This window comes from Parasteatoda tepidariorum, chromosome 6, assembly GCF_043381705.1.
Source record: "Parasteatoda tepidariorum isolate YZ-2023 chromosome 6, CAS_Ptep_4.0, whole genome shotgun sequence".
NCBI classification, from domain to species: Eukaryota; Metazoa; Arthropoda; class Arachnida; order Araneae; family Theridiidae; genus Parasteatoda; species Parasteatoda tepidariorum.
This window is the reverse complement of record NC_092209.1, coordinates 4,824,460-4,851,690: the sequence shown is the minus strand read 5'-3', so window position 1 is coordinate 4,851,690 and position 27,231 is coordinate 4,824,460. Positions and strand designations below refer to the sequence as shown.

Sequence of the window (27,231 nt, the reverse complement as noted above, 5' to 3'; positions counted from 1 at the left end):
TTAAATGTTACAATAGTATTTATTTATCACTCAGTATAATGTATAACAATTTTATAATGATGTTACTATTACAGAGAAAATACTGGTATTTATAGAATTTTAGAAGCAGATATATGATTAAGAACTGATTGTTGAAAAAAGATAACAATGACATTAAAATAGTCTTCCTCAATCATTTAAAAATATGTTAAACGATGTATCTTTAAAATAGGAATAACAAAATTTTTATAAAACAGGAATTAATATATGAACACAAAACAAACTTTGAATAAATTACTACAGTATTTTTTTTTTATTGCTAGAAGTTAAGTTCTCATTTAATACCATGGAAGCATCAGAAATGTACAAAAACAAATACATATTTTTAACTCTTTATTTCACAATGAATCGCAAGTTAAAAGCATAGATATTACCATAGATTAAAATTGTGTGTATGCCATTCATATCAAAATATTTTATGTAAATAATAATTTTTGAAGCAAGCAAAAAAATGTCAAATTTTTTATATCAATATACATAAAATTTATCCAAAATAAGCCTGAAGCTTAAATAAAATGCAAATAATTTTTTATGAAGTGAACTTCTTTTGTATCAAAATACAACAAGTTTAGTAATAAAAACACTAAACTTTTATCACTTAAAATCCTAAATCAGAGTTATTATGCAACTGAACTTAAAAGAAATATGTAACAAACCAATGTTTTTTTATTTCCTTTATTCATATCAAACAAATTAGTGTCATGGTAAGTGATTTATCTGAAATTTTTATTATTACAGAAATGTAATGTTTGAAAAGGTTCAAGATGTTAAAGCATTGAGATAATGTGATGACTTTGCAAAACAGGTAAAAGTCAGGTGTCTAATTTGTGAATGTTAAGGTATGGACAGTTAAAAAGAAAAACTAGTTAATCAGAATTAATGATAGTTTTTTGGTCCAGGGCCCCCAAGAAATAATAATGTGTGGTCCCCGAACCAGCAATCAATGCAAGGGAATGGTACGCTGGTTTGGTCTTTTTTATTGTCACAAAGTAGATTATTACACATTCTCCTTACTGTAATTTTTCATTTAAATTCACTTAATTTAATTTTTTTAGACAAATAATCTAATACAGACATGCAAAGTGATCAGTGAAAATGTGTTTAAATTAGTAATATCTTTTAGTCACGGGTCCACAAACCAGTGACTAAATTTTCTTAATTTCTATCCCTAGATATATGAAGAAGAAAAAAAAACATTTAAATTTATTGAAGGGTATTAAGTTTAAACTAATAGTGAAAAGATTAAAAACTAAAATTAACTCAGGTAAAATGATAATTAATGTATGCGCTCTTTAAGCAAATTTGTATTGCAAAGATACATTTCACAAGTGATATGTAGCTTTTCCGGCAATAAGGTTATTAAAAAAAAATTTCTTCAACAATGCAATAATTTTTTATGTCTTAAGATTGCAAATATTTTGGCAGCATTTAAAAAAATTGGCAGCATTGAACAGCAATAAAAAAAGACTGCAAATTGAACACCATGGTATTAAATGTTTACAGCTTAACATTTTTCAGTGATTTTTTTTAAACAATGCCTCATATTTACAAGCCACCGAATTCATCGCCTAGAGTTGACGCCTACAATAAATAAATACAGGACAGACATTCTAATTTATTTCCTTTTCACAGTTACACCCCTCAAAGTCCAAATTTCAGGCATTCACATCACAGCCTGAAAAAAGAAAGAAAAAAACCTTCCAAACGTTAAGAGTCCACTCTAAAACTTATGTGACAAGTTTTCAAGTCATGCAGGTTTAACTTCAGCCATTTTAAGGTTACATCCGCTGCTACCTGAAAACAGTAAGATAAAGATTTTTAATATAATAAATAATATGCATAATACTTTAAGTGGTTATTATATTTCACAATACAAAATTGAAGAAATGTACCTATTGCAATAATCATATATCAGTGTTCTCCCTAAGCGTTTTTAGAAGGGCGACTTGCCCTTTTATACCTATAAATGCGTCCTTTTGTAAAAATAAGCTTCCATCCCTTAAAACAATGCCTTTTCTGCCCATATTCCATGAAAAAAATAATTCACTGTTAAAATTGTCTGTGTTTATAGGTTTAATTTTCATTACCATTAGAAATATTTACTTTGTTAAGATTATTCTCCACTGGCAAAATTTTAATTTATTTCTAATTTAATTCAAATGGCTAAGTTACTTTCTCTTTCAGGGGCAAAGGGTTTAATATGTTAATAAATTTTAAGTGATTTTAAAATTATTTGTTAAATACATAGCTTTTTTTAAAAATCGACATTAAATATTCTTTTTTTTTTCCAGTTTAAATTACAGAAAAAACTTTCAAGCTGTTTATCAATGAATCAATTTTTTAGTTAATTTAAAAAAAAAAAATTAAGATCAAGCTCAGAAATTGTCTTTTAGCAGACCTTTAATTATTTTTTATAAACTACGAATTTTTCTCATTTTGACAATGTGTGAGAATTTCTTTTTGCAATATATAAATAAAATAGTATCAGAGGGTAATTTAAAGACTGTTGAAGATCAAATTCAGTTATTACATATTTTGATAAGTTTTTATAGAGTTAAGTGAGTGTGCTTTCAAAACTCAAAGTGCCCTTTTCTGTGAAGCACCCTGCCTTTTTTTATTCATAGGGAGAACTCTGCATAGATTTTAATTTTCTTAAAGGGGAGAAGAAAAAAACAGAAAATTTTTTGAAATTGAAGCAAACTGTATGAAAAAACACATTAATTGCTAATGAACTAAGTTATTATTACATATACTATTATTGTACTACAGTTACAATAACCATTTGATACCATATAAATACTTCAAAGCAGTTTACAGTTATTTGGCTGCGAAAAATTAAATGGTAGATTACATTTAAGAGTATTACTTCGAGTTTCTATATTGTTGTACTTTTATTTATGTTATGCTATCAATATTTAGTGCTTATACATAACTAAATTAATTTAAATAAATTAAATATAAATATTGTGTGGATATCCTTAAAAATATACAAGCTTTCACCAGTAAGGAAGTGGGCATAAATTGTTTTACTCTTAGCATAAATGGTTATGCGACATTAGTTTGAGCGCTTATAGCTTTAGGGGACTTATCTAAAATCTAGTTTAAATTACACAAACAAGTTTAAATATATTTGAATATTACCTATTATCTGATGCTGCTTTTATGATTTTAACAAGAAATAAACTGATAAAGGCAACTGCGGCCATTCCAAGTCCAGCTTTCACCCACATTGTCGAGTCTTGTGCCATCGGCAAGTGCCTGCAATTGGACATCAATTAATTAAAATAAAAAATGGATATAACAATATATTTACTATTTGGGCAACAGCTATCTAATCTATTAAGTGTGACTGTGACACATATAATGTAACACATATTAACTGAAGTATTAGTATTAGAAGTTTTTCAGTGCTGTCTTTGAAGAAAAAAAAATTATATTAATCAAGGAAATATTGTATTTTAGTCTTATGCAACTATACAACATTAATTAAGTCAATTTCTAAAAACCTCGATGGATGAAGATCAGTAGTAAATACTATGGCACAAGTAGCAAACAACTGTAACAAGTTTTTCTGTGGTCAAAAAGAAATGCAAAGCAATAAATCAGAATAATAATAATAGTGTCGGTATAAGCAGTAATAATAGTAGTGTCAGTAATGATCAGTAAAATAGTAATATGATAATATACTATTATAGTAATAAAATCAATAATAAAAATTAAATGAAAAAAAAACTTTAAATTCTGTGTGAAAAATGAAATCTTACAAATAAATTAAAATATTTAATACACATCCAGAACATTGAATAATGTATGAAAATGTTCAAATAATGATATTTAATATAACATTGCCACTAATTTCATTTGGGTTTGCATAAAGTTAGATTATTAGGAGTGGGTTATTTACAAATGAAACAAAACAACATGCTTAAAATACCAAGTAATTCTTTATAATAAACCATGCATGCAACAGAAGAAGTTTTTACCCACCTTGACTGACACAACAGCTTCCAAGCAGGTTTGTAGACACTAGAGAGGAAAAGATTTAAACTAAAGAAAGTTATCAGGATTAATACAAGTACATTTCCTAACTTCATTTTTCAATTAAGTTACCCAACTTAGTGTTATACTTTATAACTTATAGAGATTCACCTGAAGTTTTCTGGAGAAAAAAATTTATATATGGGGCATATTTATTGACTGTGGACAATTTCTGCTTTCAAAAAGTTATAAATTATAATATTAATTTTCAGACATAAAGAATAGATATACTATTTCTTTCTGATCTCATTTCATAAATTTTTAAAACTACGTATGAATGAATAAAACTTATCACAATTATAAACCTTTTTATTCAAAGGAATATAAATACCTACTTTTCCTAATTATATTAATAGATTTCAATTATTGAGAGGTTTGGATATTATGTAATGATAAAAAAAGGAAAGAAAACTAACTAAACTAAACTAGATTCGGGAAAATGACATAAAAATTTAAAATTACTATATTTTGATTATTTGTGTGAATATCGAATTTATATGCTATAAATATGTTTTGAATCATAATTAGGCAAGATACAGAACTAACTTTTTTTTAAACTTTTTATCCATAGAATTGGTATAGTCAACTCTGAAATTAACTTTTGTTATAAAAATAAACTGAACATGCTGAAACACGAGTAGCAATGTTTGATTTTGTGACTAGAAATCCCAATTTTTTTTATTTAAAATTCCGTGAATATGAATCCAAATGCGTAATTTATAAATGAGATGACTAAAAATCATAATGCGTAATATTTAAATTGTGCGAATACAAATCACAATGGTTATTAAAATTACTTGAAAACAAATTATGATGTTTGAATTTTAAAGTGAATATAAATTACGTGAATATTAATTTACAAATTGGATAAAAAATAAATATGACGTGTAATTTTTAAATTGTGACAATTCCTATTGCGATACTTGATTTTAAAAATCTTGTGAATACAAATCGCAATCTCTGATTTTTAAATCAATATAAAAACACAGTGTTTTTGAATTTTAAAATGCATAAATATGAATCACGATTGACATCTTTAAATCCTAAGAATATATATCACAATATTTGGTTTCAAAGTCATATGAATACGAATTGCGATATTTGATTTCTAAATCCTCTGAAAACAAATCAAGATGTGCTTTTTCTACATAAAATGTGGTTGATAAGAAGAGTGGAAGCTCACTTGTGTGATCTGCAAATCAAGATAAAATTGTAATTGCAGTTTGTAAATTAGGTCAGTATGAATAGTGAAAAATAAGATTTAAAAAAAAACATGGAATATTTGAAGAGTAAGGAAGAGTTGTAAATCACGTGAATATTAATCGTAAAGCTTGTAAACACAATACGTGATATGAAATTCGTAATACCAGAAGAATAAAAACAAATATGAAGAATTAAATTTTGCCTATTAGCGATATAATCATGCAAAAAATCAAACAAAAATGATAAACATTTTTAATAATTCATATTATTACAATTAAAGTAAAATGACACATTAATGAAAAGAATAAATAATCTAAATTTCAAAGTATGTATCGAGGGTGTTTTAAATTATGGGTAAAATGTTGAAAAATATAGCTTCCAATGTTTAACGTTTTGCTTATAGAGACTAAGTCAACCAAATGAATTGCCCCCAAGAAAAAGCTAGTCACCATGCAATTTTAACAGCTACATCTAACTATTGTCGAACAAGGAGATCTCAAGGTTCACTTGTATACTGATAGTTTACAAGAGGTTGAGATCTCCTCGATAGGTCGGCTAAATGTTACAAATAAAATTGCTACTAATTCTAAAAAAACTCAGATAAATTTACAAATGACCACAATGCAATAACAATTTGCATACACATACACACACAAAAAAATTAAATACAATATGATAAAAGAGTGACTATTTCATGCATGTTCATACCTGCCAACTTTTTCCCAATGGTATTAAAATGGAATTTCAATTTTAAGCAAAAAAAAATATATGTCGTATATGAGAAAGCTTAAGCTAACAACCATGATAGTAACACATATTAATATATATGCTTAATTTTTTTTAAAGATTAGTTATGATCAAAATCATTTAAAAATTAAGTTTATAAAAGAAAAAAATAGTATATATTTATTACCACTTTAAATATAAAAATAAAATTTAACGCCAAATGCGTAAAAGTTGGCAGGTATGCATGTTTCTTCATTGATTTCATATAAATGTAAAAAAATATCAGTAATACAAACACTAAATGTTAGTGCATACAATTTCAGGAATTAACTCACACAAGAAGTGCAAAGCAATAAACTATAAAATAGAAATTTGAAGAAACTTTTTACAAAACAATTTCTATTAAAGACGGCAATTTTGAAATTTGTTTGGGAGACAAATTCAGGTTTTTTTTGTTAAGAATTAGGTGTGTTAAAAAACTTGGTTATGTACAATGTGCCAACTTTTGTTGAATTAAAAAATTATGAATAAAGCCCTATAGACTGTGCAAAAATGTGGAAAATGGCATCATTTATATTTTTTCCACTTATTCAAGCTCGTTTTTTCTATGAAACTTCCAAGCTTTTGACCCAGATCAAGTGACCAACGTACTGTGTATTTAAAAGTATTCCATGGAAGAGTGATCTATTAATAAAACTTGAGTATATTGCATACAAATAATACTTTAACCAGGGCTTAATCAGAGGCTGGAATTCAGAGAGATTTAAAGAACCTACAAGAAAAGCAAAGTATACATGTTTTCTATGCAACCCAATTCAGTAGTTGATGAAACAGCTGTTACTTCCACGTTTTTACAAAACACAAGTAAATTTAGAAATATTTAATTTTGGATCAATCTTACTTCACTTTTTGCAATTGCTTGCTCATTGTTTCACATTGGCTTGTTTTTATAAATGTAATATGCCTTGCCATTGTAAACAAATAAATAAAAAAATTAAAAAAGAGCTTCATGTTTAAAAATTATTGAGATGCTGAATATGGTTATAAAAAAACTTAGTTAAAATCTTCTAGGTAATTGGAAAAACTGCAATTAAAATGAAGAAGAAAATGAAAGGTGTCTTTCGTTTCTAAATCGAGTTATTTTCTGTTTTAGTTATTTTCTAAGCATATCATTCTATCCTTCATGTCCTGTTCGCACAATTTTAAAAAAAAGAAAGAAAATTTTTTTTTTTTATCGGATACTAGTTGCATTATTTGAAAAATATATCAGAATTATTTATAGGGTACAGAATAATAATAATGAAAATATTTACATAAATTAATTTTTTGATTAGATTAGATTTAAAATTTTTTTAGACAAAATAATTTTTTTTTTTATCAAACAGTGACTCATATGCATAAATATATAGAGATAACAGAGATAGAAAATACATACGGATATGCAGCCATAGTGGCAAGCTTAATATATGCATCTTTGCGAATAGCACCATTGGCTGTAAATGCTTGTAGGGGTGGAAGTTTGTGTCTTGCACAGAATTGCAAAGGTTGCATTCCATAGTCTTGTACAGCTGTGGGCAGATCACACTTTGATCCAACAACTAAAACTGGAACTTTACTATCAGCAAAATATTTCTAAAATGAAAAATATTTAAAAGCGTTAGAATTTTTTTGATCACTTTAATGAATAATAATAAATTATATATACTGTCCAACAGTCAAAACTCCTCTAGACTTAAAGTCTGAGGTTATCTGTTGCTATAGAAACGATGTGAATCTATTTTGACTGATATGAAGAGATTTTAAAGTTGTTAAACTTATATGCAAAGAGATAACGGTGTATTACGTGGCCCGCAATTAACTGGGTCAGTTGGTCTGAGATCACTAAAATCAAGCATGGGCTACTATAAATAGTAGCCAGCAATCCCAAAATCCATATACTGATTTCGGACTACAGAACGAAAAAGATGGTATGGCTATCCCTTTTTAGTTGCTATCAGAATAATGGAAAATTTTGGTCCTAATTTGATTTTTGCATGCCTCAGTGAAACGAAGCTAGACTTCTAGATTTCTGGTAAATTGGCCAGATTTTCTTAGAAAAGGAAAAAATTTGCGTATTGATACTTTGGAGCTTCAAACCAAGACATTTTCAAGATCCTTTGGACCCACAGGCAAAAACTTTTCCTGAAGAATCTAACAAAATTTATTTTCTGATCCTTCAAATCCAAGACCTTTCCAATAGAAATTAACAAAATTTTGTTATTGATACCTTTTATTCTAACAGAGAATATTGCCATGAAGTCAAAACAATAAAAAGTAATGAAATTTTATCAGTTATTTTTATTATTTTTATCATTGAAATAAAAAATACAGAAAATCAAATATAATTCTTATAAATATTTAGACGATTTTGTTTCTTACGGAGATTAGTTATATGTATAAAAAAATGGACGATTCATAAAAATGAAAGAAGAGCTAACTTACCATAAATATTCTAGCAACATACTCAAATGAACGGCAGTGACTAGCATCATACATCAAGCATACAACATCACAATAGAGTTCCGGAGGAGTCAATGTGTCATTCATGCCAAATATGTCTACTTCGTGCATCTATAAAACAATTTATACATAAGTATGTAACATAAAATGCCTCATATGAGTATTTTATATTAAATTATAGTTTAAAATAATTATCTCTTAATTCACAATCGCAGATCAGATATTTTATGAAGGGTAATGAATATTAAGTAAGAAATACTCAATTTCCAATAGAAATACTTTTTTTTTGTAGCAAATAGGAAATCATTCCAAGAAGTAATAATCATAAAGAAAATTCTCTTAAAAAGATATGGCGCCATGTTGCAGACTAATAAAGATATTTTGCTTATGTTTATTTATGTAGTTAAAAATCTTGTAAATAATTCTCAACCAAAATTACCATATATAACAGTGGATTAAGCAAAATTGAGTGCTTTTTTTTTTTTACATATTGTTAACATAAGCTACGCCACTAGGTCCATCTAAGTGATAATAAAAATCTGAGATGAAGTAAAAATGTTGCATCCATCACTTTTTTCAATAACATCAGAAGACGTCATATATATACATATATTAAAATATTAATTTTTTTAGTAATTTAAAAATAGCAGAGACTGTAAAAAATGTTAAGATGATTATAAGAAAAATAAAAAATTTAAGTATTCAGAGGAGGATAATAAGTTAATAAAAAACTATATTATAAAACTTACAAGAACATATTTTTCTTGTCCATATACTTGCAATGAATTTATTGTATAGGGAGTGAGCTCAGCTTTATTAATGGATGCCTGCAACTGAAGCGTCTTACCAATGAAGCCTTGCATAAAAGATGTCTAAGAATTGGAATTAAAAAAAAAATCAGATTACATATGATTTAATCATGTTAATAAAATAAAAATAAAACACTTATTATAAGAGTAATAAGAGTCGTGAAGTAATAAATGAGAGTCACAATGTACGATTTTTTAACTGCGTGAATATGAACAGCCATATTAGCAGATTCCGGTGCAACCTAAAAATATGCCAAACCAAAATAATCGAGTTGGAGGAAGAATAACATGTATGTAAACGTATCGATAACATGATTTAGTTAAAATCAGCAAATTAAAAACTCGTATTCCAATGAAGTACTTATATTCTCAAGACGAAGAAGACTAAGAGTTTATAATTTGAGGAAGTCCACGAATTAAAAGCTATCTTGGCTTTAAAATATTAGTCTTGAGAAACACTGAATTCTGCAAATATTCACAGGAAAATCGCAGATCCTGCTTCTAGTTTTAAGATCTGGAAAACCCTGATTACAATTATCCCAGAATACAGTAGAGTCTCAATAATCAGAACTCTGTTAATCCAAAAACATTAAGGAATACTGATTCTATCAACCAAACCCCCAACGAGTATCTGAATAGTTCTTCAACACCAAATATTCAACTAGGTAAAAGATTCTCTACCTTTTCATACCTAGGGAACACTCTTTAACTGCATATTTTTGGCTGATGAAATATGCAGTGCCCAAAAATGTACCGTGAACCATTAACTTACCGACACAAAGGACATAGAAAGTCCAGTGATTAAAGTGGGAATCACACATATTTCTCAGAGTTTTAACAACTAATGTTCTCTTCAGAAGGAGAAGGTTCCAGGTTAGTTTTGACCTCTATTATGCAAATAGAAGAGTTTTGTGTGCCCTTCAGTATTACCTGTACCTATGATAGAATAAGCCTAAGGGCTTATTACTGGTTACCTTTTGGCTTATTATTGGGCAGTACCAGTAATGAGTTAAAAAGTTCATTACTGGTTATCCTCAGGCTCATTTTACAGCACCAGTCATAAGCCTAAGGTGCTAAGTAATAAATCTACTTGTGCAGCCCACTGCTGTAAACACTTGGAATGAAAATGTTCAAATATATAAATTCATTGTCACATTGAACAATTTTAACTGAAATTCTTATGCATCTCAATGTAACATGATGGGAAGATGAAGCTTTGTCTTATACAATGTCGACAAAAATTACAAGAAACAGAAATTTCAATCTGAGATTTGGGTAAGAACATTAGCAGCGAGGAACTATTGAATACAAATCAACATACTAACCTTTCCAGCACCTTGAGGTCCAACCACTTGGCAGTGAAACACATTTCTGCTGGTCTGCCTCCGTTGAAGGTCAAGTTTTTTCTCACGAGTAACTGTGGAGGGATAAAAGAGATGCAAATAATGATGAGTTGCTTAATAAATAATACAGGTATGAGATTGCAAAACAAAAGAGTGGGAAAAAGTAAGAAAAAAAGTATGTTTTTGAAAACAACATAGAAAACTATTTTGTCTACAGTATAATGTGGCTTTCAGAAGAACATCTCCAGACATCAGACTTGTGTGGTTGCGGATTTTATGGTTGACAGGGTAAGTTACTTCAGAAAGGGGTGTGAGGGCGAATAGCTTGGTCTTGATCATGCCTGTACGTGCCTTGGCACATGCCAGTGGCAGAATCTTTGCTTTGTAGCCAATTGACTCCTCCATTTCTTCAAATGCACCCCCATTAGAAATGTGCTCTCTCTTGTTACCATAGCAGCAGACAGTCACAGACATTTAGTTTGGAGGAGTTCTCCTCAAAGCCTAACAGAACCTTTAGTAAGCATCGATAATTTTGCTCAAATACTCTTTCAATGGATTAAGAGTATCAGATTAAATATTATAAAATAACAATTTTAAGCACCTACATTTTTAAATGTTAACAAGAGGACTGATATACTTTTTCACCAATAGAACATCAAGCCAAAAAATACAGCATTTGATAAATGTTCACATTATCTTAAAAAATTAAAGTGTTGTTTTAAATTATGATTAAAGAAATTACATTCCTACTGGAAATTATTGATAGGAATGTAATGTCTTAGATAGAAAAGTCCTCAGAAATCTTAGTATAACATGTATAAACTTTCCTCTTTTGAAAGAATCTAAATTGCCAGACACTGAACTTAATTTTATCAATCAATGGCTTTAAAAATTTCATTGATTATTTACTACACATTTGCAAAAGTATATAATAGGAAATTTTGGAAACATAATGATCTTATAAAATATTTTTTTTTAAAGTGAGAAAAACTATAGAAAATTGTGAATCAGTGGGAGAATTTCATAGATGATAATACTAAATGCAAAACTCAGTAAATTCAATAAAATACCTATTATGGCAGATAATTGATTCTCATCAGCATTTGCAATATATCCTAAGTAAGCTAAAAATTCCATTAATCTATTCACATCAATAGCTGCAATTAGCCTGAAAAATAAATACATCTTTAACTAGTAATTATTTTAACCATCTTTGGCACAAAAAGTATTTAGTAAATTAGTAAGAATAAATGTTTAAGTTTTGAGGATTAAAACAAAAAATATGCTCAAACAGTAGTATCGATGGATAAATATAAACATCAGTGCTGGAGTTTTTTCTTAATAAGCTTTGAAAAAACTGATGCAACAGATACAAATTAAACAAAGACAACGCTAAAATTTTGCAAAATATACTTCATGTATCAGATTATATACTAATTAGTCGATAAAAAAAAATTATTCCACAGACTTTGCCATTATTATTAATTGCTGCAAAATTATGTTCTTCAAAATGATGTAAAAAGTTTTATACCTTAAAATTCAAAATTTTCTTGACCTTCATTAAATAAAGTAATAAAAAATGATAAATATTTACTAAAAGTTATTTTTTGCATGGAATCTTTGGATAAACAAATTTTATAATTGTGTGAAAATTTTTATAGTATTTTCATTTCCATTGTGTTCTTTTTTCTTTATTGGTTCAAATAATTGTGTGCAACTTACTTAACAAGTTCTTGACATTTTCAATTTCAAGTCATTTTTCAGCTTACTAAATAAGTTCTCGAGATATGCAAAAAAGTAAAATTAACATTAAGAAGTCCTAACTTTAGAGTGCTTTTCCGACCAAACTATGGAAACCATATTTTTTAGATTGTGGCTACCCCTATATTTTGGGGGTCAGAAATCTGAATTCATTGGGAAAAAAAAGGTATGATTATTCAGAGAAAGCAACTTTTGGTGTCTGATTTCGCAACTTAAAATATCTTCTGCACTTACTATATTAGCATGTTTGAGGATACCCTCTCGAGCCATTAAGATTGAGTCCTAGAACATGAAGATCCAATCATTAGATTGAAAGTTATTCCGGGTTAGTCTGTTTCATTGCACACTAAACATGTGTATGCGTTTGTTATAAAGAACAAGGACACTTTGCTTTCATTTCTATGAATTATTTTTTATAATGATGAAGAAAAAAAATCTTAACAATTTCTCTTCAATTTTATGAGGCAGATAACAGAGCTGATAATTTTTAAAACACGAGTAAAAATGTGAACACTCAATTATGTGCCAACATTTGACAAAGAACCAGTTATTCCTCCACACTTCTTATCATTTAACATAACATCATGTTAATCACTATATCACAAGTATATGAAATGAAATTAAAAATATCTGGAATAAAAGAGCTCTTTAATATGAATGTTTTCAAATGTAGTAATAAAAAACAAAAAACAATATGGAATATGGTTTAATAATGATTAACACTTACGTCCACTGTGCCAGGTACCCTTGCAGAGTAATCCAACCAACATCATTGGTTGGTACAACATTCACAATTTCAGGTCCCCAAGCAATCACTGGACATGTACTAAAAAGATCTGAAACCTCTTCTGGAGATAGGCATCCATCTTTGTCCTAGTAATTATGAAGACATATCATAGTACCATAACATCATTAATGAATCATTTAATTTATGTAAGTTTATATATATTGAATTCAACTTGATAAATATGGATACAAGAAGCAAATAACAGTTTTTATATTATATACCAGGGGTTTCCAACTTACATGAGGCCAGCGGCCGCAATTAAAAACATCAGTCAAACAGAGGGCCGCGACCTTATCAAAATTTTATATGGGACTCTTTTATGCTTGATGGAACATTAAATATTACTGTCAGATTTTTATCAAGTTGTACAAAACAAAGGTATTAAATTACAAATTAAAATAAGAAGTAGATTTTTAAAATTTTTTAATTGCATATTAAAAAAAATGCTGGCCACAAAATTTACAAATGTAAATAATTTCTTCTAAAATGAATAGGGTTTCAAAAAGTTAAATTGGAGAATTTCTTCGAGAAAATTTATGATACACACATGCTAAATTATATTCGCAAAACAAAAACAAAAAAGAGCAACATACATGATTATTTTTGTATTTGAATAAATATTTTCTTGCATGCAAAACTTGAGGAATAAATTTTTGCTGCACCGTTGGTATGTTAAATTTCACAGAAACGAAGAAATTAGTTTTTCTTTAAAGAAACAAAAGTATTTTAAACTCATATAGATGTTTTACGAAAATTGTCCGCAAAAATAACAGCAAATATATATTACAGTTTGTGGTCCACAAAAAAAGGCTTTTAGCGCCGGATGTGGCCTTTGGGCCGCCAGTTGGTAATCACTATTATACACAATATAAATATATGCGCTACAGTGAATGACTTAAATCAAGAAAATGTCAACTTTCACCGGTGAATGTCAACTATCACATAGTCGTTTTGGTGAATGTCTGAAATATTTGCTATATCTAACTTGATATTAATTTATTCGTTGATATTATAATAATTATTCGATATTTTAATATCTGCTGAGGATAGATTAGGATAAACATCAGTGTTCGGAATACTGGTTAAATGCATACTGGGCAGTGGCACTTGACCTTAAAAAAACATTGATGTAGGGCATACCAGGCAGTGGCACTTTACTAGAACTAGTATATACTTCAAACTTAAAATTAAATTATTTTTCTTCTTTGGTTGACATTGAAATATTGTGTTGACTTCAAACACAAACTGTCGAGGCTGGACTCAGGTTTTACGACCCAGGGATGAAATTTTTTGTGGGTCCTTTTATTCAAAGTACAAAAAGTGATATTTTGTAGAATTTATGAAGATTCTGCATTCAAAATTGTAGTCTTTTTAAAGACAGAAAGGAATTCTTCCAAATTTCCTTCAAAAAAAATTTACATTTTTTTAAAAAAAGAATTGTGATTGGGCCCTGAGATCTCTCCCTCGAGTAATGACTTTCAAGTTGTATTTAATATTCATAAATTGTGTCTTCTATGCGTTTTAAACATTTAAAGACACACTGCCCCCAAAAAATTTAAACTAAAAATAAAAACAATTATAGCATTTAATACTTCTAATAGAGAATAAAAAAATAAATATTTACCTGGTCATATTTTTCGAATAATGTTGTTAAAAAATGGTAACCTTGATGACTGAGCTCTGTAGTGCATCCAGGAGGAACCACCAACCTTCAAATAAGAATAAAAATTCCTTACAATTAAAAAAGCACACATCACTGCGGTAAAATCCGGAATTTTGTTTTAATTTAATCATAATTCTTTTTCTATTTATAAATTTAAAATCTGTTTGCTCATTTACAATACCCTGAAGTTTTGAAAATGTTTAGAGGAAATTAAATCAAGGTCTCTTTCACATTCCTTTTCTTTGTATTTAAAACATGAAGTAGAATTTTGCAAGTTAGAATTTTGATATTATTGAAAAACTAAAATTGATTCACTTCTTCTGAAAACTGTGCGAAACAATACAATTTGGAACAGACAGCTGATAAAATTATTCAAAAACAATGCAAATAAAAACTATGACCATGTTCTAAATAATAATATCTGATAATAAATTCACTCTGCTTAATGGATATTTTTAAGGTATCAGACTCGAATCAGGTAAAGATAAACGAATTGAAAAACTAAAAAAGACGCAGGAACAATTCAAACAGAAAAACAAAGTCGAGATAATAATTTTTAAGTTTAATCTCTATGTTACAATTAGAAAAAGTTAACAAATTTTAAATTAAGCTAGCACCATTATATTTTTGAAAATAATAATGAAACAATAATATAACATGAATTTAAAACAAAATGTAAGTTTTTTTTTTTTTTTAAATCAATATTTGCTAGTGTCTCTGCAAAGTGAAAACATTTTTAGACTATATTAAAAAACATGTTAAAATCTGTTTCAAAAAACTTTCTACTAAGCTCTGAATTAATAAAAAAATAAAGCTATCCAAGGCAAAAACATTATATTTGATTAATAAAAAAAATTTGAAAAAACAGGCTCTTAAATTACCTAGGGCACAAATATTCTCTTGAAAGGTTAATATTGTCATCATAACCGAACTTCCTTAACACGGTCCAAGTTGTTTCATGTCGACCTCTTTGAATAAACAAAATGTGCAGGAAAAGAAAACCTGGAACAAAAAATAATAAATAACCAATATACAATCAATAACCAATATACAATCAATAACCAATATACAATAACCGAATACAATCAGTATTTTACCATAAATATATACAGGACATCTCAAAAATTATCTAAGACGAGAATGAAAGAGAATTGTGTACTTGCACTTCAAGAAGATGACTTTCCATACCTACACAAATGATCCATGACGTCAGCACCAGCTAATCTTTATATAGCGTGGGTAGTCAAATTATTCAACAAAAAATAAGCATATTTTAAGCACTCAAAAAATATTTTTAAGCACTTTAAAAAAATATCATAATTAGGCATGTTTTTAAAGTTTTTGTCAATTGACAGTTTTATCTTGTTTCATCTGTCATGTCAAAGGAAAAAAAACTTTTGGCATTGTTTTTGACAATTGCCAAAAATCATGAAATTTTGAATCGTGAAAAAAAAAATGGCATTTTTATAAGCGATGGATTGACAATAAGCCGAAATAGATTGAGGTTGAATTAACTATGAAAACGTTGAATAAAACAATGTCTTTTTGCATAATTTGTAGCAAAAATCAACATGGTAAATGAAAAATCTCATTTTGAAAAAGGGAAAATTAAGCACTTCTTAAAAACACCCAATGATAAAAGCACCTTTCAGGGCTTTTAAAAACAAAAATGGAAAATAAGCATTTTTTAAAAACACTACGCACCCTGTTATAAGCATAATGGCATGTTAAAGTTGAACTAAGTTTCTCCACATAAGTTAGAATGTTAATTAACAATAAGTTAATAGCTAATTAACAATAAGTTAATAGCTAATTAACAATAAGTTAATTAAATACAGAGTTCACTTCGAATGAGTTGAAATATAATTCTTCCTCGTCTACTACTTTTGCTTAACATAGATTTATTATTTGTTTATGTGTTCGGTTGTAACTGTGATAAATTTTTGTTTTGTGTACCTAGCAACTTTGATGCATAATTAGTTTATGTTCCACATGATGGCCTTGGTTTACTCAAAATAAAATAGAAAGAACAGTTCTATAATTTTATATACCATTAATGTAGCATAGAGTTCACTGGCATAGAACCAACATTTTGAAAAAGAATGAAACATGGCACACTTTAAGTAATCTGGTGATATTCCTTTATGTTGCACTATATGAACTTTAACATGAAAACTTGAATTAGGTGTAGTAATACCTTCAGTAAAAATTCAGAATTTAATTTTAAATCAGACATGTTAAAAAAGTGCTTATGCAGTATACATGCAATTAAAAAAAAAAAAAAAAGTAAATATGCACTAAAAATAAAACTATTTAAGAGTAATTTTTTCAGAAAAAAAATTATATATATGCTGCTATATATAACAAATTAGAATCTTAATTTGAAACAAAAAATTTTTTATATTCAGTACTGTTTAATCTTGTTTTTTTAAGAGATTCAGTTCATTATACAAATAACTTTTTTGTAAATTTGGTATAACTGATTGAGTAAATATAGAGTTTTAAGGATAGTTTATGGTTAAATTCTTTAATGGAGAAGTTTCTATATATAAATTATTTTAAAGTATCTAAAACAAAATAATATTTTTTGCTCTGTATTTATAATTCATAAAAAGTATTTGTATTGGTATTATTTTTCAATATTGGCAGCTTTGATTGATAATAAAATGAGATAAAAAATGCTTAGAATCCATAATTCAATCATAATTCTTAATTATATTATATGGTTAACATAAAATAAATATGACTATAATGTAAAATATACTTTTAAACATACCACTTAATGTCAGACCATCATTTTTAATGCCATCCGTTGTGTTTTTTCCAACAACACATTTGACATCATCCAAGGCATGAGGTTGCAAGGGAGTACCAAAACAACGTCTCTGAAATAAAAATATTTGTTTTAAATAGTCAAGAAAAAAATTACTACTTTATGATATACAATATATTGAAGAATAATTAGAAATAAATAAAATTGCCTTGACATTTAAGCAGTTTAAAGAACCCCATACATCATTACAAAAGAGCATGAATACTTTTGCATATACAGGCTAAATATTAAAAATATCATAATTTTCTATTTTATTTGCATTAACTATGTTTCTTTTTTTTTTAATTTACACTTTACATTAATTCTTTTTCACAAGAGAACAAAATTATTAAAAATTTATAATATCACTTTAAAAGAACAAAAGAAAAATACATTTAAATTTATAAACAGCAAGAAAATATGGAAAACAAAGGTTACTTTTTAAATTTCTCTCATTATCAATAATACATTTTTATTTCAATTTTATTTTATTTTTAAAGAAAAAGGTCTTAGCAGGTCACAAGAGCATATTAAAATGCATTAATAAAAGATTTGCAGATAATTATGCATTAAAAATTACTTTAATACGCATTGAAAATTGAGAAATAGTTTAAACAATCAGCAATACTCTTGTGCAGGCGTAAGGGCAGCATTTATAGAGAACTGAATGGATAATTTTCACTTAGAAATCAGCACTTTATGAAAAAAATAGAAACATTATAAAAAAGGTAATGTTTATGTGCCATTCATAAACTTTTAGGTACCAGAGCAATCAAGTTTTGACTTTCTTGCATCTGAATAGTTATGGTGTTAAGTGATCGTGCACCAAAACAAATATTCTGCTATTTTAAATGTTTAGTTTACTTAGTTTAAAATAAAAAGCATTAAACTTAATACAAATATAACCAACCCATTTTTTCGATAATATGCTACAAACAAAGAACTTTAAGAATGTATGAGTGGGGTACAAATGCAAGTTTTCAGTGGCCTCTAAAAAAATATGTTCTAGAAGCACAGAACACCCTTATTAAGGTCCTGGTGGTACTGTCATATCAAATAAAAATTTTAAAAAACTGGGCTCAGAGGGTCCCTTTTAGACATCAGAAAGAGCAGACATTTTCTATCCACACTAATATAATCTTTTTAGTTATCTTTATCACTGTATGTTAGGTTACTCAAAATAAGACTTACTTGAAATTGATTTAGTTCGTAATCACTAAGAATCCCATCATTGTCATAATCACAAATCTAAAGTAAATGAAATCCAAATTCATAAGAACTCTTAAAAAAGAAATAACAAGATAATTTTCTATTTTATTTTATAAACTCAACATACCTTAAAAATTCTAGTCAAAGCTTTTTTGCACTTCTCTGTAAGCTAAAACAAAATAATATGAGTTATGAGAAATAAGAATGTAAACAAAAGAAGTTTAGGTTCTATCACTTTAATTCATAACATAGAAAAGGACATTTTTTACTTCGAACCCTTTCTCATTATGAAAATTTCTAAGCAACCCAACAAATCAATATAAATAGTTATTAAATTTAGGGATCGTCCATTAAAAATTGATATTCTTAAAACCCTAAAGTTAGCTTTTCTTGATTTAGTCTTTTTATGAACTTTTAATATAGTTAGTCTGTTTCACTGAAAATTTTTTCATTATGCACCACAAGGAAAACATTTTGAAATTCAGTACTTAATCAAAATTCCAGAAATAGTAGAACTGCTTAGAAAAATCATGTTGAAAAAGTAAGAAAAATAAGATTTTGCTTAAGAAAATAAAAGTTTAAGGAGAAATTTATCTGCAAGAACTATTCCTAATTATCATCTTCTAAAAAATTTTAGCTGGTCTGAATCTTAAACAAAGATGTTAAAGTTAATTTTTCTCATGAATTGCCAGAATTATTAGTTTTTCCTTCTTATATCTTTCCTAAGTATTCTTTACAGTTTAGAGTGAATAGGTTGAGATACATATTGGGTACAGGACCCATAGTTTGAGCTAAAGGCTTTCTTGCCTAAGAAAACCAATTTTCAAAATGTTATTTTATATGTTATTTAATCATATTTAAATATGTTTATAAATTATGGTAAATAGTTAATAACATAATTTTTATGTGAAATAAAATGATAAGAAAGTTCATTTTTAATTTTAGAGAAATTCTCTAAAAGTCTTCAAATAATATTGAAATAAGAAAAGAAAATAAAAATGAGATAGTTTAAAACCAATCACATACATCTCTAGTTTCTGTAACATACAGTGGAGTAGTTGGATGTAAAACAGCTTTTTGTGCGTAATAAAATAATTCTGAAATGTTCCTCAAAGTCTTTGCAGAACACTAAAAAAAAATAAACAATTATTAATATACTAATCTCAATACGTCTAAATTTAAAGTAAGAAAAATCTTAACCGTAATTTTAGAAGATTATTTGAAGAAAATTCACTTACTTCCACACATGATTCTATTTCAGCATACTGATTCATTATAGGAAGAATAATCTATACAAATAAATAGAAAAAAAAACACACAGTTAATTTGAAGCTCTACAGGAAATTTATTTGATTCAGTATGTGTCATTTAATATTTACCTCTAAAGAACTATAGTCTACTAAATCTATTTTATTTCCTACTAGCACTATAGGAATAAGATGATGTTCACCAAGCTGTTCTTGAATAAAAGGCAACCAATGGGAAGTTATCTAAAACAGATTAAAAAAATAATTTAATTATAAACTTTAAAAAAACTCTTGAGAACATCGAAGTAAACAATAATGATGAGACACTTGGTATCAGAAAATTTTTTAAAATGCATTAAAAGAAGTTAAATTCAATAAAATTATTTCAGAATATGAAACAAGAAAAAAAATCAAAAAACTAAATATATAGTACATGAAAATTACTTATAACAATCCCAGTAGGAAAAATAATTACAAGGTTTTTATATAAAAAAAAGTAAAAGAAAGGAAAGACAACTTTTTAAGTGGCTTTTACTTATGAACAGAGAAAAACATTTTTAATTAATATATTCTGAACAATACACAAGTTTAAAATAAAAAGTTTTTTTTTTCTGCATTTGAATCACCAAAAAAGCAGGTTCTTACTGAAACAAAGAAGTCAATTCAAAATTCAAAAAATGTAATGCCAGCAAAAACTTTATTTTTAGAAACATCCCTTAGAATTAACCAATCTTCATTAAATTTTGTTTCGAGGCATTTCATTGAAATAAAAAAATTTCTCAACAAAAAATATTTTTAAAAACAAAAATGCATGCCAATAATTAAAGATTAAAAACATTTTACTACTTATTCAACTGCACATGAAAATAGAAACGTAATAAGAATAATGAAATATTATATTGGAACAAACATAACATAGAATTCTGCCCGAAAAAATAAGAAATACTCTTTACGTTCGCCACTTTCGTAACTGTAAAAATTAGCAAGTAAAATAACTGCCTATTTTCAATCCAATATTTTTCATATAGCTCATTTTTATAATTTATTATCAACTAAATGAACTAATATTGAAAATAATGAATGTTTTTATAACAATGGTTAATACTTGGCTATAGAAAAAAAGTGATAGTAATAAGGTTTTTTTAAAATTATTTTAGGGTGGGTGAAGGATGAAAGGCAATCAATTTCGATTTGTAGTCAAGGTCATAGATTGAAAGAAAACACAGTCCCTTTTTTTCCCCTTTCAACTTGGTTGAAACCGTTCGTTATCCACAAGAACAGCTTTCCCCCCAGTAAATTAGCAATGTTGAAAAAAAAATTCATGTCCCGTATGTAATTCCTTTCAAAGTGTGGCATTTCAAGAACATTCTAAAAATGCTGAAATCGAAACCAAAAATAAATAAAAAAAATATAGGACAAAGGCATTGTTTTTTTTTTTAATTCAGAACAAATAAAGGTCACTTTACAGCACCTTTTTTAAAAAATAGGAAATAGGACTGTGAGGCCTGCTAAAAGGCATTATACATTAATAACTCGAAAAACATAATAAACTTGTTTTTTAAAGGCTTTCAGTTAGCTTATACAGGTAAGAAAAAACAGGTACACTATGTGTTTATTTTGTTCGACTAAATTTATTATGTTTTAAATCCACCTGCGTTTAAATGCTTGATTATATACAGTTGTGTGAATCATAAAAGTACTGAAATCCCAATTCTACTGAAGGACCAAACAATTATGAAGGGAAAAGAGTTTGGAGGAAATATGTTATTCAGTTACTATATGGTAATAATCATTATACATATTATTTACAGTAAAAATTATGATAGGGAAAAAATTACCCTGTCAATGGTATCATCGTCATCCACAGCATACACAACACAGATAACATTTGCCTATAGAAGAAAAAAATAACTTTAAAACTTCATGTTTCAGAAATGTTAATTTTTAAAAAAAATCATACAGCGTAGAAAGAAATCTACATGTGATCAGAATATAATGATTAACAGGAATATCACAAAATGTGACAGATAAACAGACAACATAATACGTTGACGTGAACACATTAAATATACTTATGAAAAAAATTATTGAAACTAATTAAAATTGTCTAAACTATTTAAAATACAAAAATGAATATAAGAAACATATTAATCATCCTACAATTTATACAACTATTTTTAACTTAGTTTTAGAGTTGCCTCACTAATATAAAATATATACCCTATGAATTTCCGTGATGAGGGACTCCTCGGTTTGCTCTTGAGCTAGAAAAAAAAGGAAAGAAAAATATATTTTAAAATAGAGATCTATAAACACATTAATTTCGAAGTGCTAAAAAAATAGTTATTGCCAAATAAGTAAAAAAAAAAAAAACTTTTGGTTATTGAAAGTTTCTGCCACTACTGTTACAGATCATAGCCTTTACTCTATATATTAATGGAAATATTTATTTTTGTCCACCATGGTGACAAAATCTATTTTGTCCCTGTTACATCTTTAGATACCCACACACGGTAGTGTTAAAAACAAAAACACTTTATATGAATAAGCCAATGTTTCAACTTGACTTTGGAAATTATGCATATTAGGACCCAGGACTTCTGTATTTTTAGGGACCCTTTAAAATAAAAGAGGGTCTCTGCTTGAAATATTAGTTCTCAATCTCTTTTTATCCATCTATTGATATTTTTATTCATAATGTTATTTTATCTATTGAGTGACAAAACAAATAATTTAAAATCAAGAAGGATTATTTTTTAACTTCTAATTAGAATTGACAAAATACCTGTATCAAGGAAAAGCAACAATGTTATTTAATACTCAAAATTATTCTAATTTTCTCTTCCAGTTGTTAATAAGAAAAGAAATTTCGTTCAATTAATTATATTTAAAGTTTAGTTATAATTTTGCCTACATAAATGCAGTAATAATCTCATTTTTATATCGCCAGAACGATAGTCAGAATTATTTTAAGTTTATCTTTCAGCTATTAATTTAAATGATAAAGATAGTTTAATTATAGTTCAAGTTTCATTATGATTTTACCTACATAAATCCACTAGTATTCTTATTTTTTACGTCACCTCTATGATTTTTAGCATATTGGAGCGTTTTACCACGAAGACAGATTCACTGATGAGTTTTCTAACAGTTCACCTCCCCAATTAAATTTCCAACTACCACTTCCCTAAATTAAAATTTTCCTACCAGTTTCTCAATCAAAGTTTTGAACTTTCAAATCATTTGTTCAATTCATTATTATTATAAGTGATTTCAGACAGGCATTGTAGTGTGTTAAATACACCAGAAATCACAGTTGGGACATAAAAAAAGATAATGACATGTTATTTTCATTTCAAATTGCTGAAAGAATATTTTTGCAACTTAATAATAGTATTTTCCATTAAAAATAAATGGTGAGAAATAATAAACAGTAAAAATAATCTATTATTCAATAATTCCTTATGGGTACATAATCATTTTATATTAGGCTGAAATGATATTTAGTTTTTAAATTTTTAAATTTGCATAATATTCAGGTTTTTAATTAAAAAAAAGTAAAATTAATATTAAGGGACAAAACTTTAGAACAATCTATTGAATAAACTATTAGGATTTTAAGTCCCAGATTGCAGACAGCCCCATATTTTGAGGGTCAGAAATTCATATCCTATCAGAGGGTCATATTTATTTAAAGAAAGTTTATTTTTGTCTCATTTTATATATTGTCTGCACAAATAAATCAGCATATTTAAGGTTAGGCACTCTAACCACTAAAATATGGTTTCAGTAAGAGATAATCCAATCACAATATAAATGTTATTCAAGCTGTTTTTTTCTTTCTTTTTTTTTTTTGACTCTACAATAGCGTACTATGTCTCTCAAATACGATATATAATGTTAACTAAATAATCCCAAGAAACTGAAGCGGTAAGATATTACTTGATTAAAAACTTTATAAAAGACATTACTTATTTGCTTCAAAAATATTCGAATTGGAAATAACATACAGATTTCAAGAGCTCAAAAACAGGCACCCATTTTCAAAACTTGCTAGAAATGAATAAGAAACAAAAGAGGGAAAAAAAAAGAAACTCCACCTTTGCTTTATCTTAATCATGTCCGGAAAGTCTTGAAAATAGAACCCTGTTTTAGAGTGTTTGAAGCATGTCAACCGTTAATTCCTAATAGTATATTTTTGAAGTCAGCGAAGTTTTAATGAAGTAATGATATGAAATGTTTTAAAAATAATAAATACCTTGCAGCAATACGTAATTTTCAAAAGGTAGAAAAAATCTAAAACTTGAAATAAAAAAGAGTCTTACCAGAGTAATCCACAATATTAGTAGGAACCTTCTCTGGGGTAACATCAGCTGGTATTGTGATTTCTTCTGCTCTTGGTGGAACATCTTCAGGAAATTCTTCACTCACAAGAGACAAAATTAGAGAAGTCTTTCCTACACCAGCTAAAATAATAAAATCAGTAAACTATGTAATTAAATAAACAACAGAAATCATAGACATTACAAAAATATTTTCTCAAAAATTAATTTTGGTACTTATCTATTTCCTCAATGCAAGTAAATTCAGCTATTTTTTTCATAAATTTCTTTAATTCATTATCTTTATTTATTCAAATAAAAATATTTAAAAAAGTAACAATATAAATTTACTGTTCTTTAATTGGCAATTTTATTGTCCTCGTTGGTGAAATGTAGAAGTAAGTAATGTAAATATCAAAAATCACAGACATTGCAAAGGCATATTTTTTTTTTCAAAATAAGAATTTAAAAAAACTAGGAGGCTCCGCCCCCTGCTCGCTAACGCTCGCCAACCCCCGAGAATTGCTACACAATCCTATGTGGTTCACGCCGTGAACCATGGCTCGCTGCGCTCGCTCACCAATCAACACAATGTTCTAGCACAAAGACATAATATATTATCATCAAAGACATAGTATTTTATCATCAAAGACATAGTATTGTACTTATGTAGATGAATTCTACCAATGTTCTTATTGGCTTTTAAAAAAGTATATTAGCTATTTAGATTGTACATGGTGAAAAAATCAAAACATTAGCTAAATAAGAAACATATTAGCAAAATAAATTATCAAATATTGCTTCACTAATATTCTGCATTCAATGCATAAATAAACGCGAAATATAAAAAAATTCAATGCATTCAATACAAACACTTAAACGTTTTTTAGACGTTTAGGTAGCTCCCAGTAGAAAAATATCAATTCAACAGCGGCCTTTTAAAGCATTCTCACTTCAATTAATTAATTAATTCCTAATTGAGTTTAAATTAAATATTGTCATGTTTTTAGTGCATGAATCTGACTTGAACAACCTGATAATGCTCACTCTGGTTATTGTTATCTGGTTGCTCACTACGTGCTCTTGCGCGCCGAATCAAATCAATTAAAAATGATACTGATGCCAGCGCGAAAAAAGAAATATCATCGGTTTCATTAATACATACATACATACGTACGTATTAGCGTTTTATATAATAAGATGGTAAGAAAATATATGGGTATTCTATAATACATATATAGCTGTTCTAAAACAGTTTAAAATTGTGTTTTGAAAATTGCAACTAACAGAGAAAAATTATAAAATTAAATTTTATTTAACCAGGTAACATTTTTGATGGGGATAATTCCGTATTGTGATCTTCCAAGGCCAACAACAATCGCTAAGACGCCAAATTGTTTTTGAACAGCAACATTTAAAAAATTTTAAAAAATCATGTAGAGGTTTAGATGGCGGTGGCTACAAGTTATACTCTTTAAGTTGGTCCATTTCTGTGATTTTATTATTATTTTAAAAAAATAATAACTTTTTTACTCGCGGGCCGCTGCCTGGAAGTTCGCAAGACTTGGGAATTATTCTTTCATAGTTGACGATACGGAAATCTTCCCTTTTAGCAAACACTTATTATTGCTTGAAATTAGTCGCACAGCAATTTCTTTTGTCCCCCGCCAGTGTTTACTAACTCTAAGTACTAGTTTAACAAGTTTTTTCCCTATGGGTGGTAATTGATAAATATTATACATAAATATAGTTTACTAATACTATAATATAGATAACTATACATAAATATAGTTAACTGTAAATTAAAAGCATAATTCAATATAATTTAACATAGAGGAGACATTAAAATGTACAAAAACAAAAGAGGTGTTATAAAAACTAATCACAAATAAAATACTTATTTCTGAAAAAGAATCTTTAATTGATGCATTTTTTAACACATAATCTTTGAAAATAGATAAAATTAAGATTTTAAACAATAATTAATAAATAAGTGTTAATGATTCAAATCTGTTTGCGACTTTAAAATAGTTAGTGCGAATTTCAACACAGCATACCAATGGTAGAATTTATTCCTCTCTTCGTGAACACATTTCAACACGAACAAAGAATACCAATATTACACGCGTAGAGTAATAAACATCAAGATGCAATACTTACGATCACCCACAAGCAAAATTCTAACTTCTTTTTTCCCATTTTTCGGACCCATTCTGAAACTATCAACACCTAGAACTAAGAAATAAAATTGGGACTAATATAAAGAAAAAGGAAAATAAAAGATGGATTCAAACGCAAAATTTCAGTAGATATAATTAAGAAATAAATTTTAATGAAAACTTACGTCTAAATGCTCAATAAAAATGAATAATTTGGATGTTTTGATTTGTTGTTTACCATCCTTATATGGTGACTAATCAGTAACAATTACAAATCGTATGAAGTCTTGGAAATTATAAAGTATAGCCGTAAAAACTTAATTAAAGAAACATCCAAAAATCTTTTTAAATCAACAGATTAATTTTAATTCATCTCTAGGAATAAAAAACACGAAAACAAATAACAAAACTACCGGATCCTTAAAAAATACATGTTAATTGGAAATGATGCCAACTTTTAAATTGAGTTCGGATAAATTATAATATGAGCAAAAATAATAAAGGAGAACTTACTCCAATAAAATTTTACCTTGCATTTTTAAAAAATATTTATTTTTACTGAATTGTTATTCAATATTTTAAATTTAAATACATGAAAAAGTTTTAAAAACGTA

At 27.4% G+C, this 27,231-nt stretch overlaps 1 protein-coding gene across 2 annotated transcripts; it reads right to left on the bottom strand.

The window, feature by feature from the left end:
• On the bottom strand, positions 1–27,081 carry LOC107447631 (mitochondrial Rho GTPase). 2 transcript variants are annotated; one of them, XM_016062588.3, is made up of 22 exons: positions 26,803–27,081; positions 26,619–26,693; positions 24,462–24,602; positions 22,357–22,400; positions 21,975–22,028; positions 20,269–20,379; positions 20,128–20,178; positions 19,916–20,017; positions 19,017–19,058; positions 18,872–18,928; positions 17,645–17,753; positions 15,750–15,870; positions 14,830–14,914; positions 13,146–13,291; positions 11,728–11,825; positions 10,640–10,731; positions 9,255–9,377; positions 8,488–8,616; positions 7,442–7,638; positions 4,027–4,065; positions 3,181–3,297; positions 1–1,833 (listed from the first exon to the last, which is right to left on the bottom strand). In XM_016062588.3, exons 2-22 carry the CDS (start codon positions 26,668–26,670, stop codon positions 1,830–1,832), a joined length of 1,914 nt encoding a protein of 637 aa, XP_015918074.1. In that variant the 5' UTR covers positions 26,671–26,693; positions 26,803–27,081; the 3' UTR covers positions 1–1,829. The 2 variants fall into 2 exon arrangements, with proteins under 2 accessions (XP_015918074.1, XP_015918075.1); XM_016062589.3 differs by lacking the exon at positions 4,027–4,065 and having other exon boundaries at positions 26,803–27,069.
• Positions 27,082–27,231: the final 150 nt, after the last annotated feature.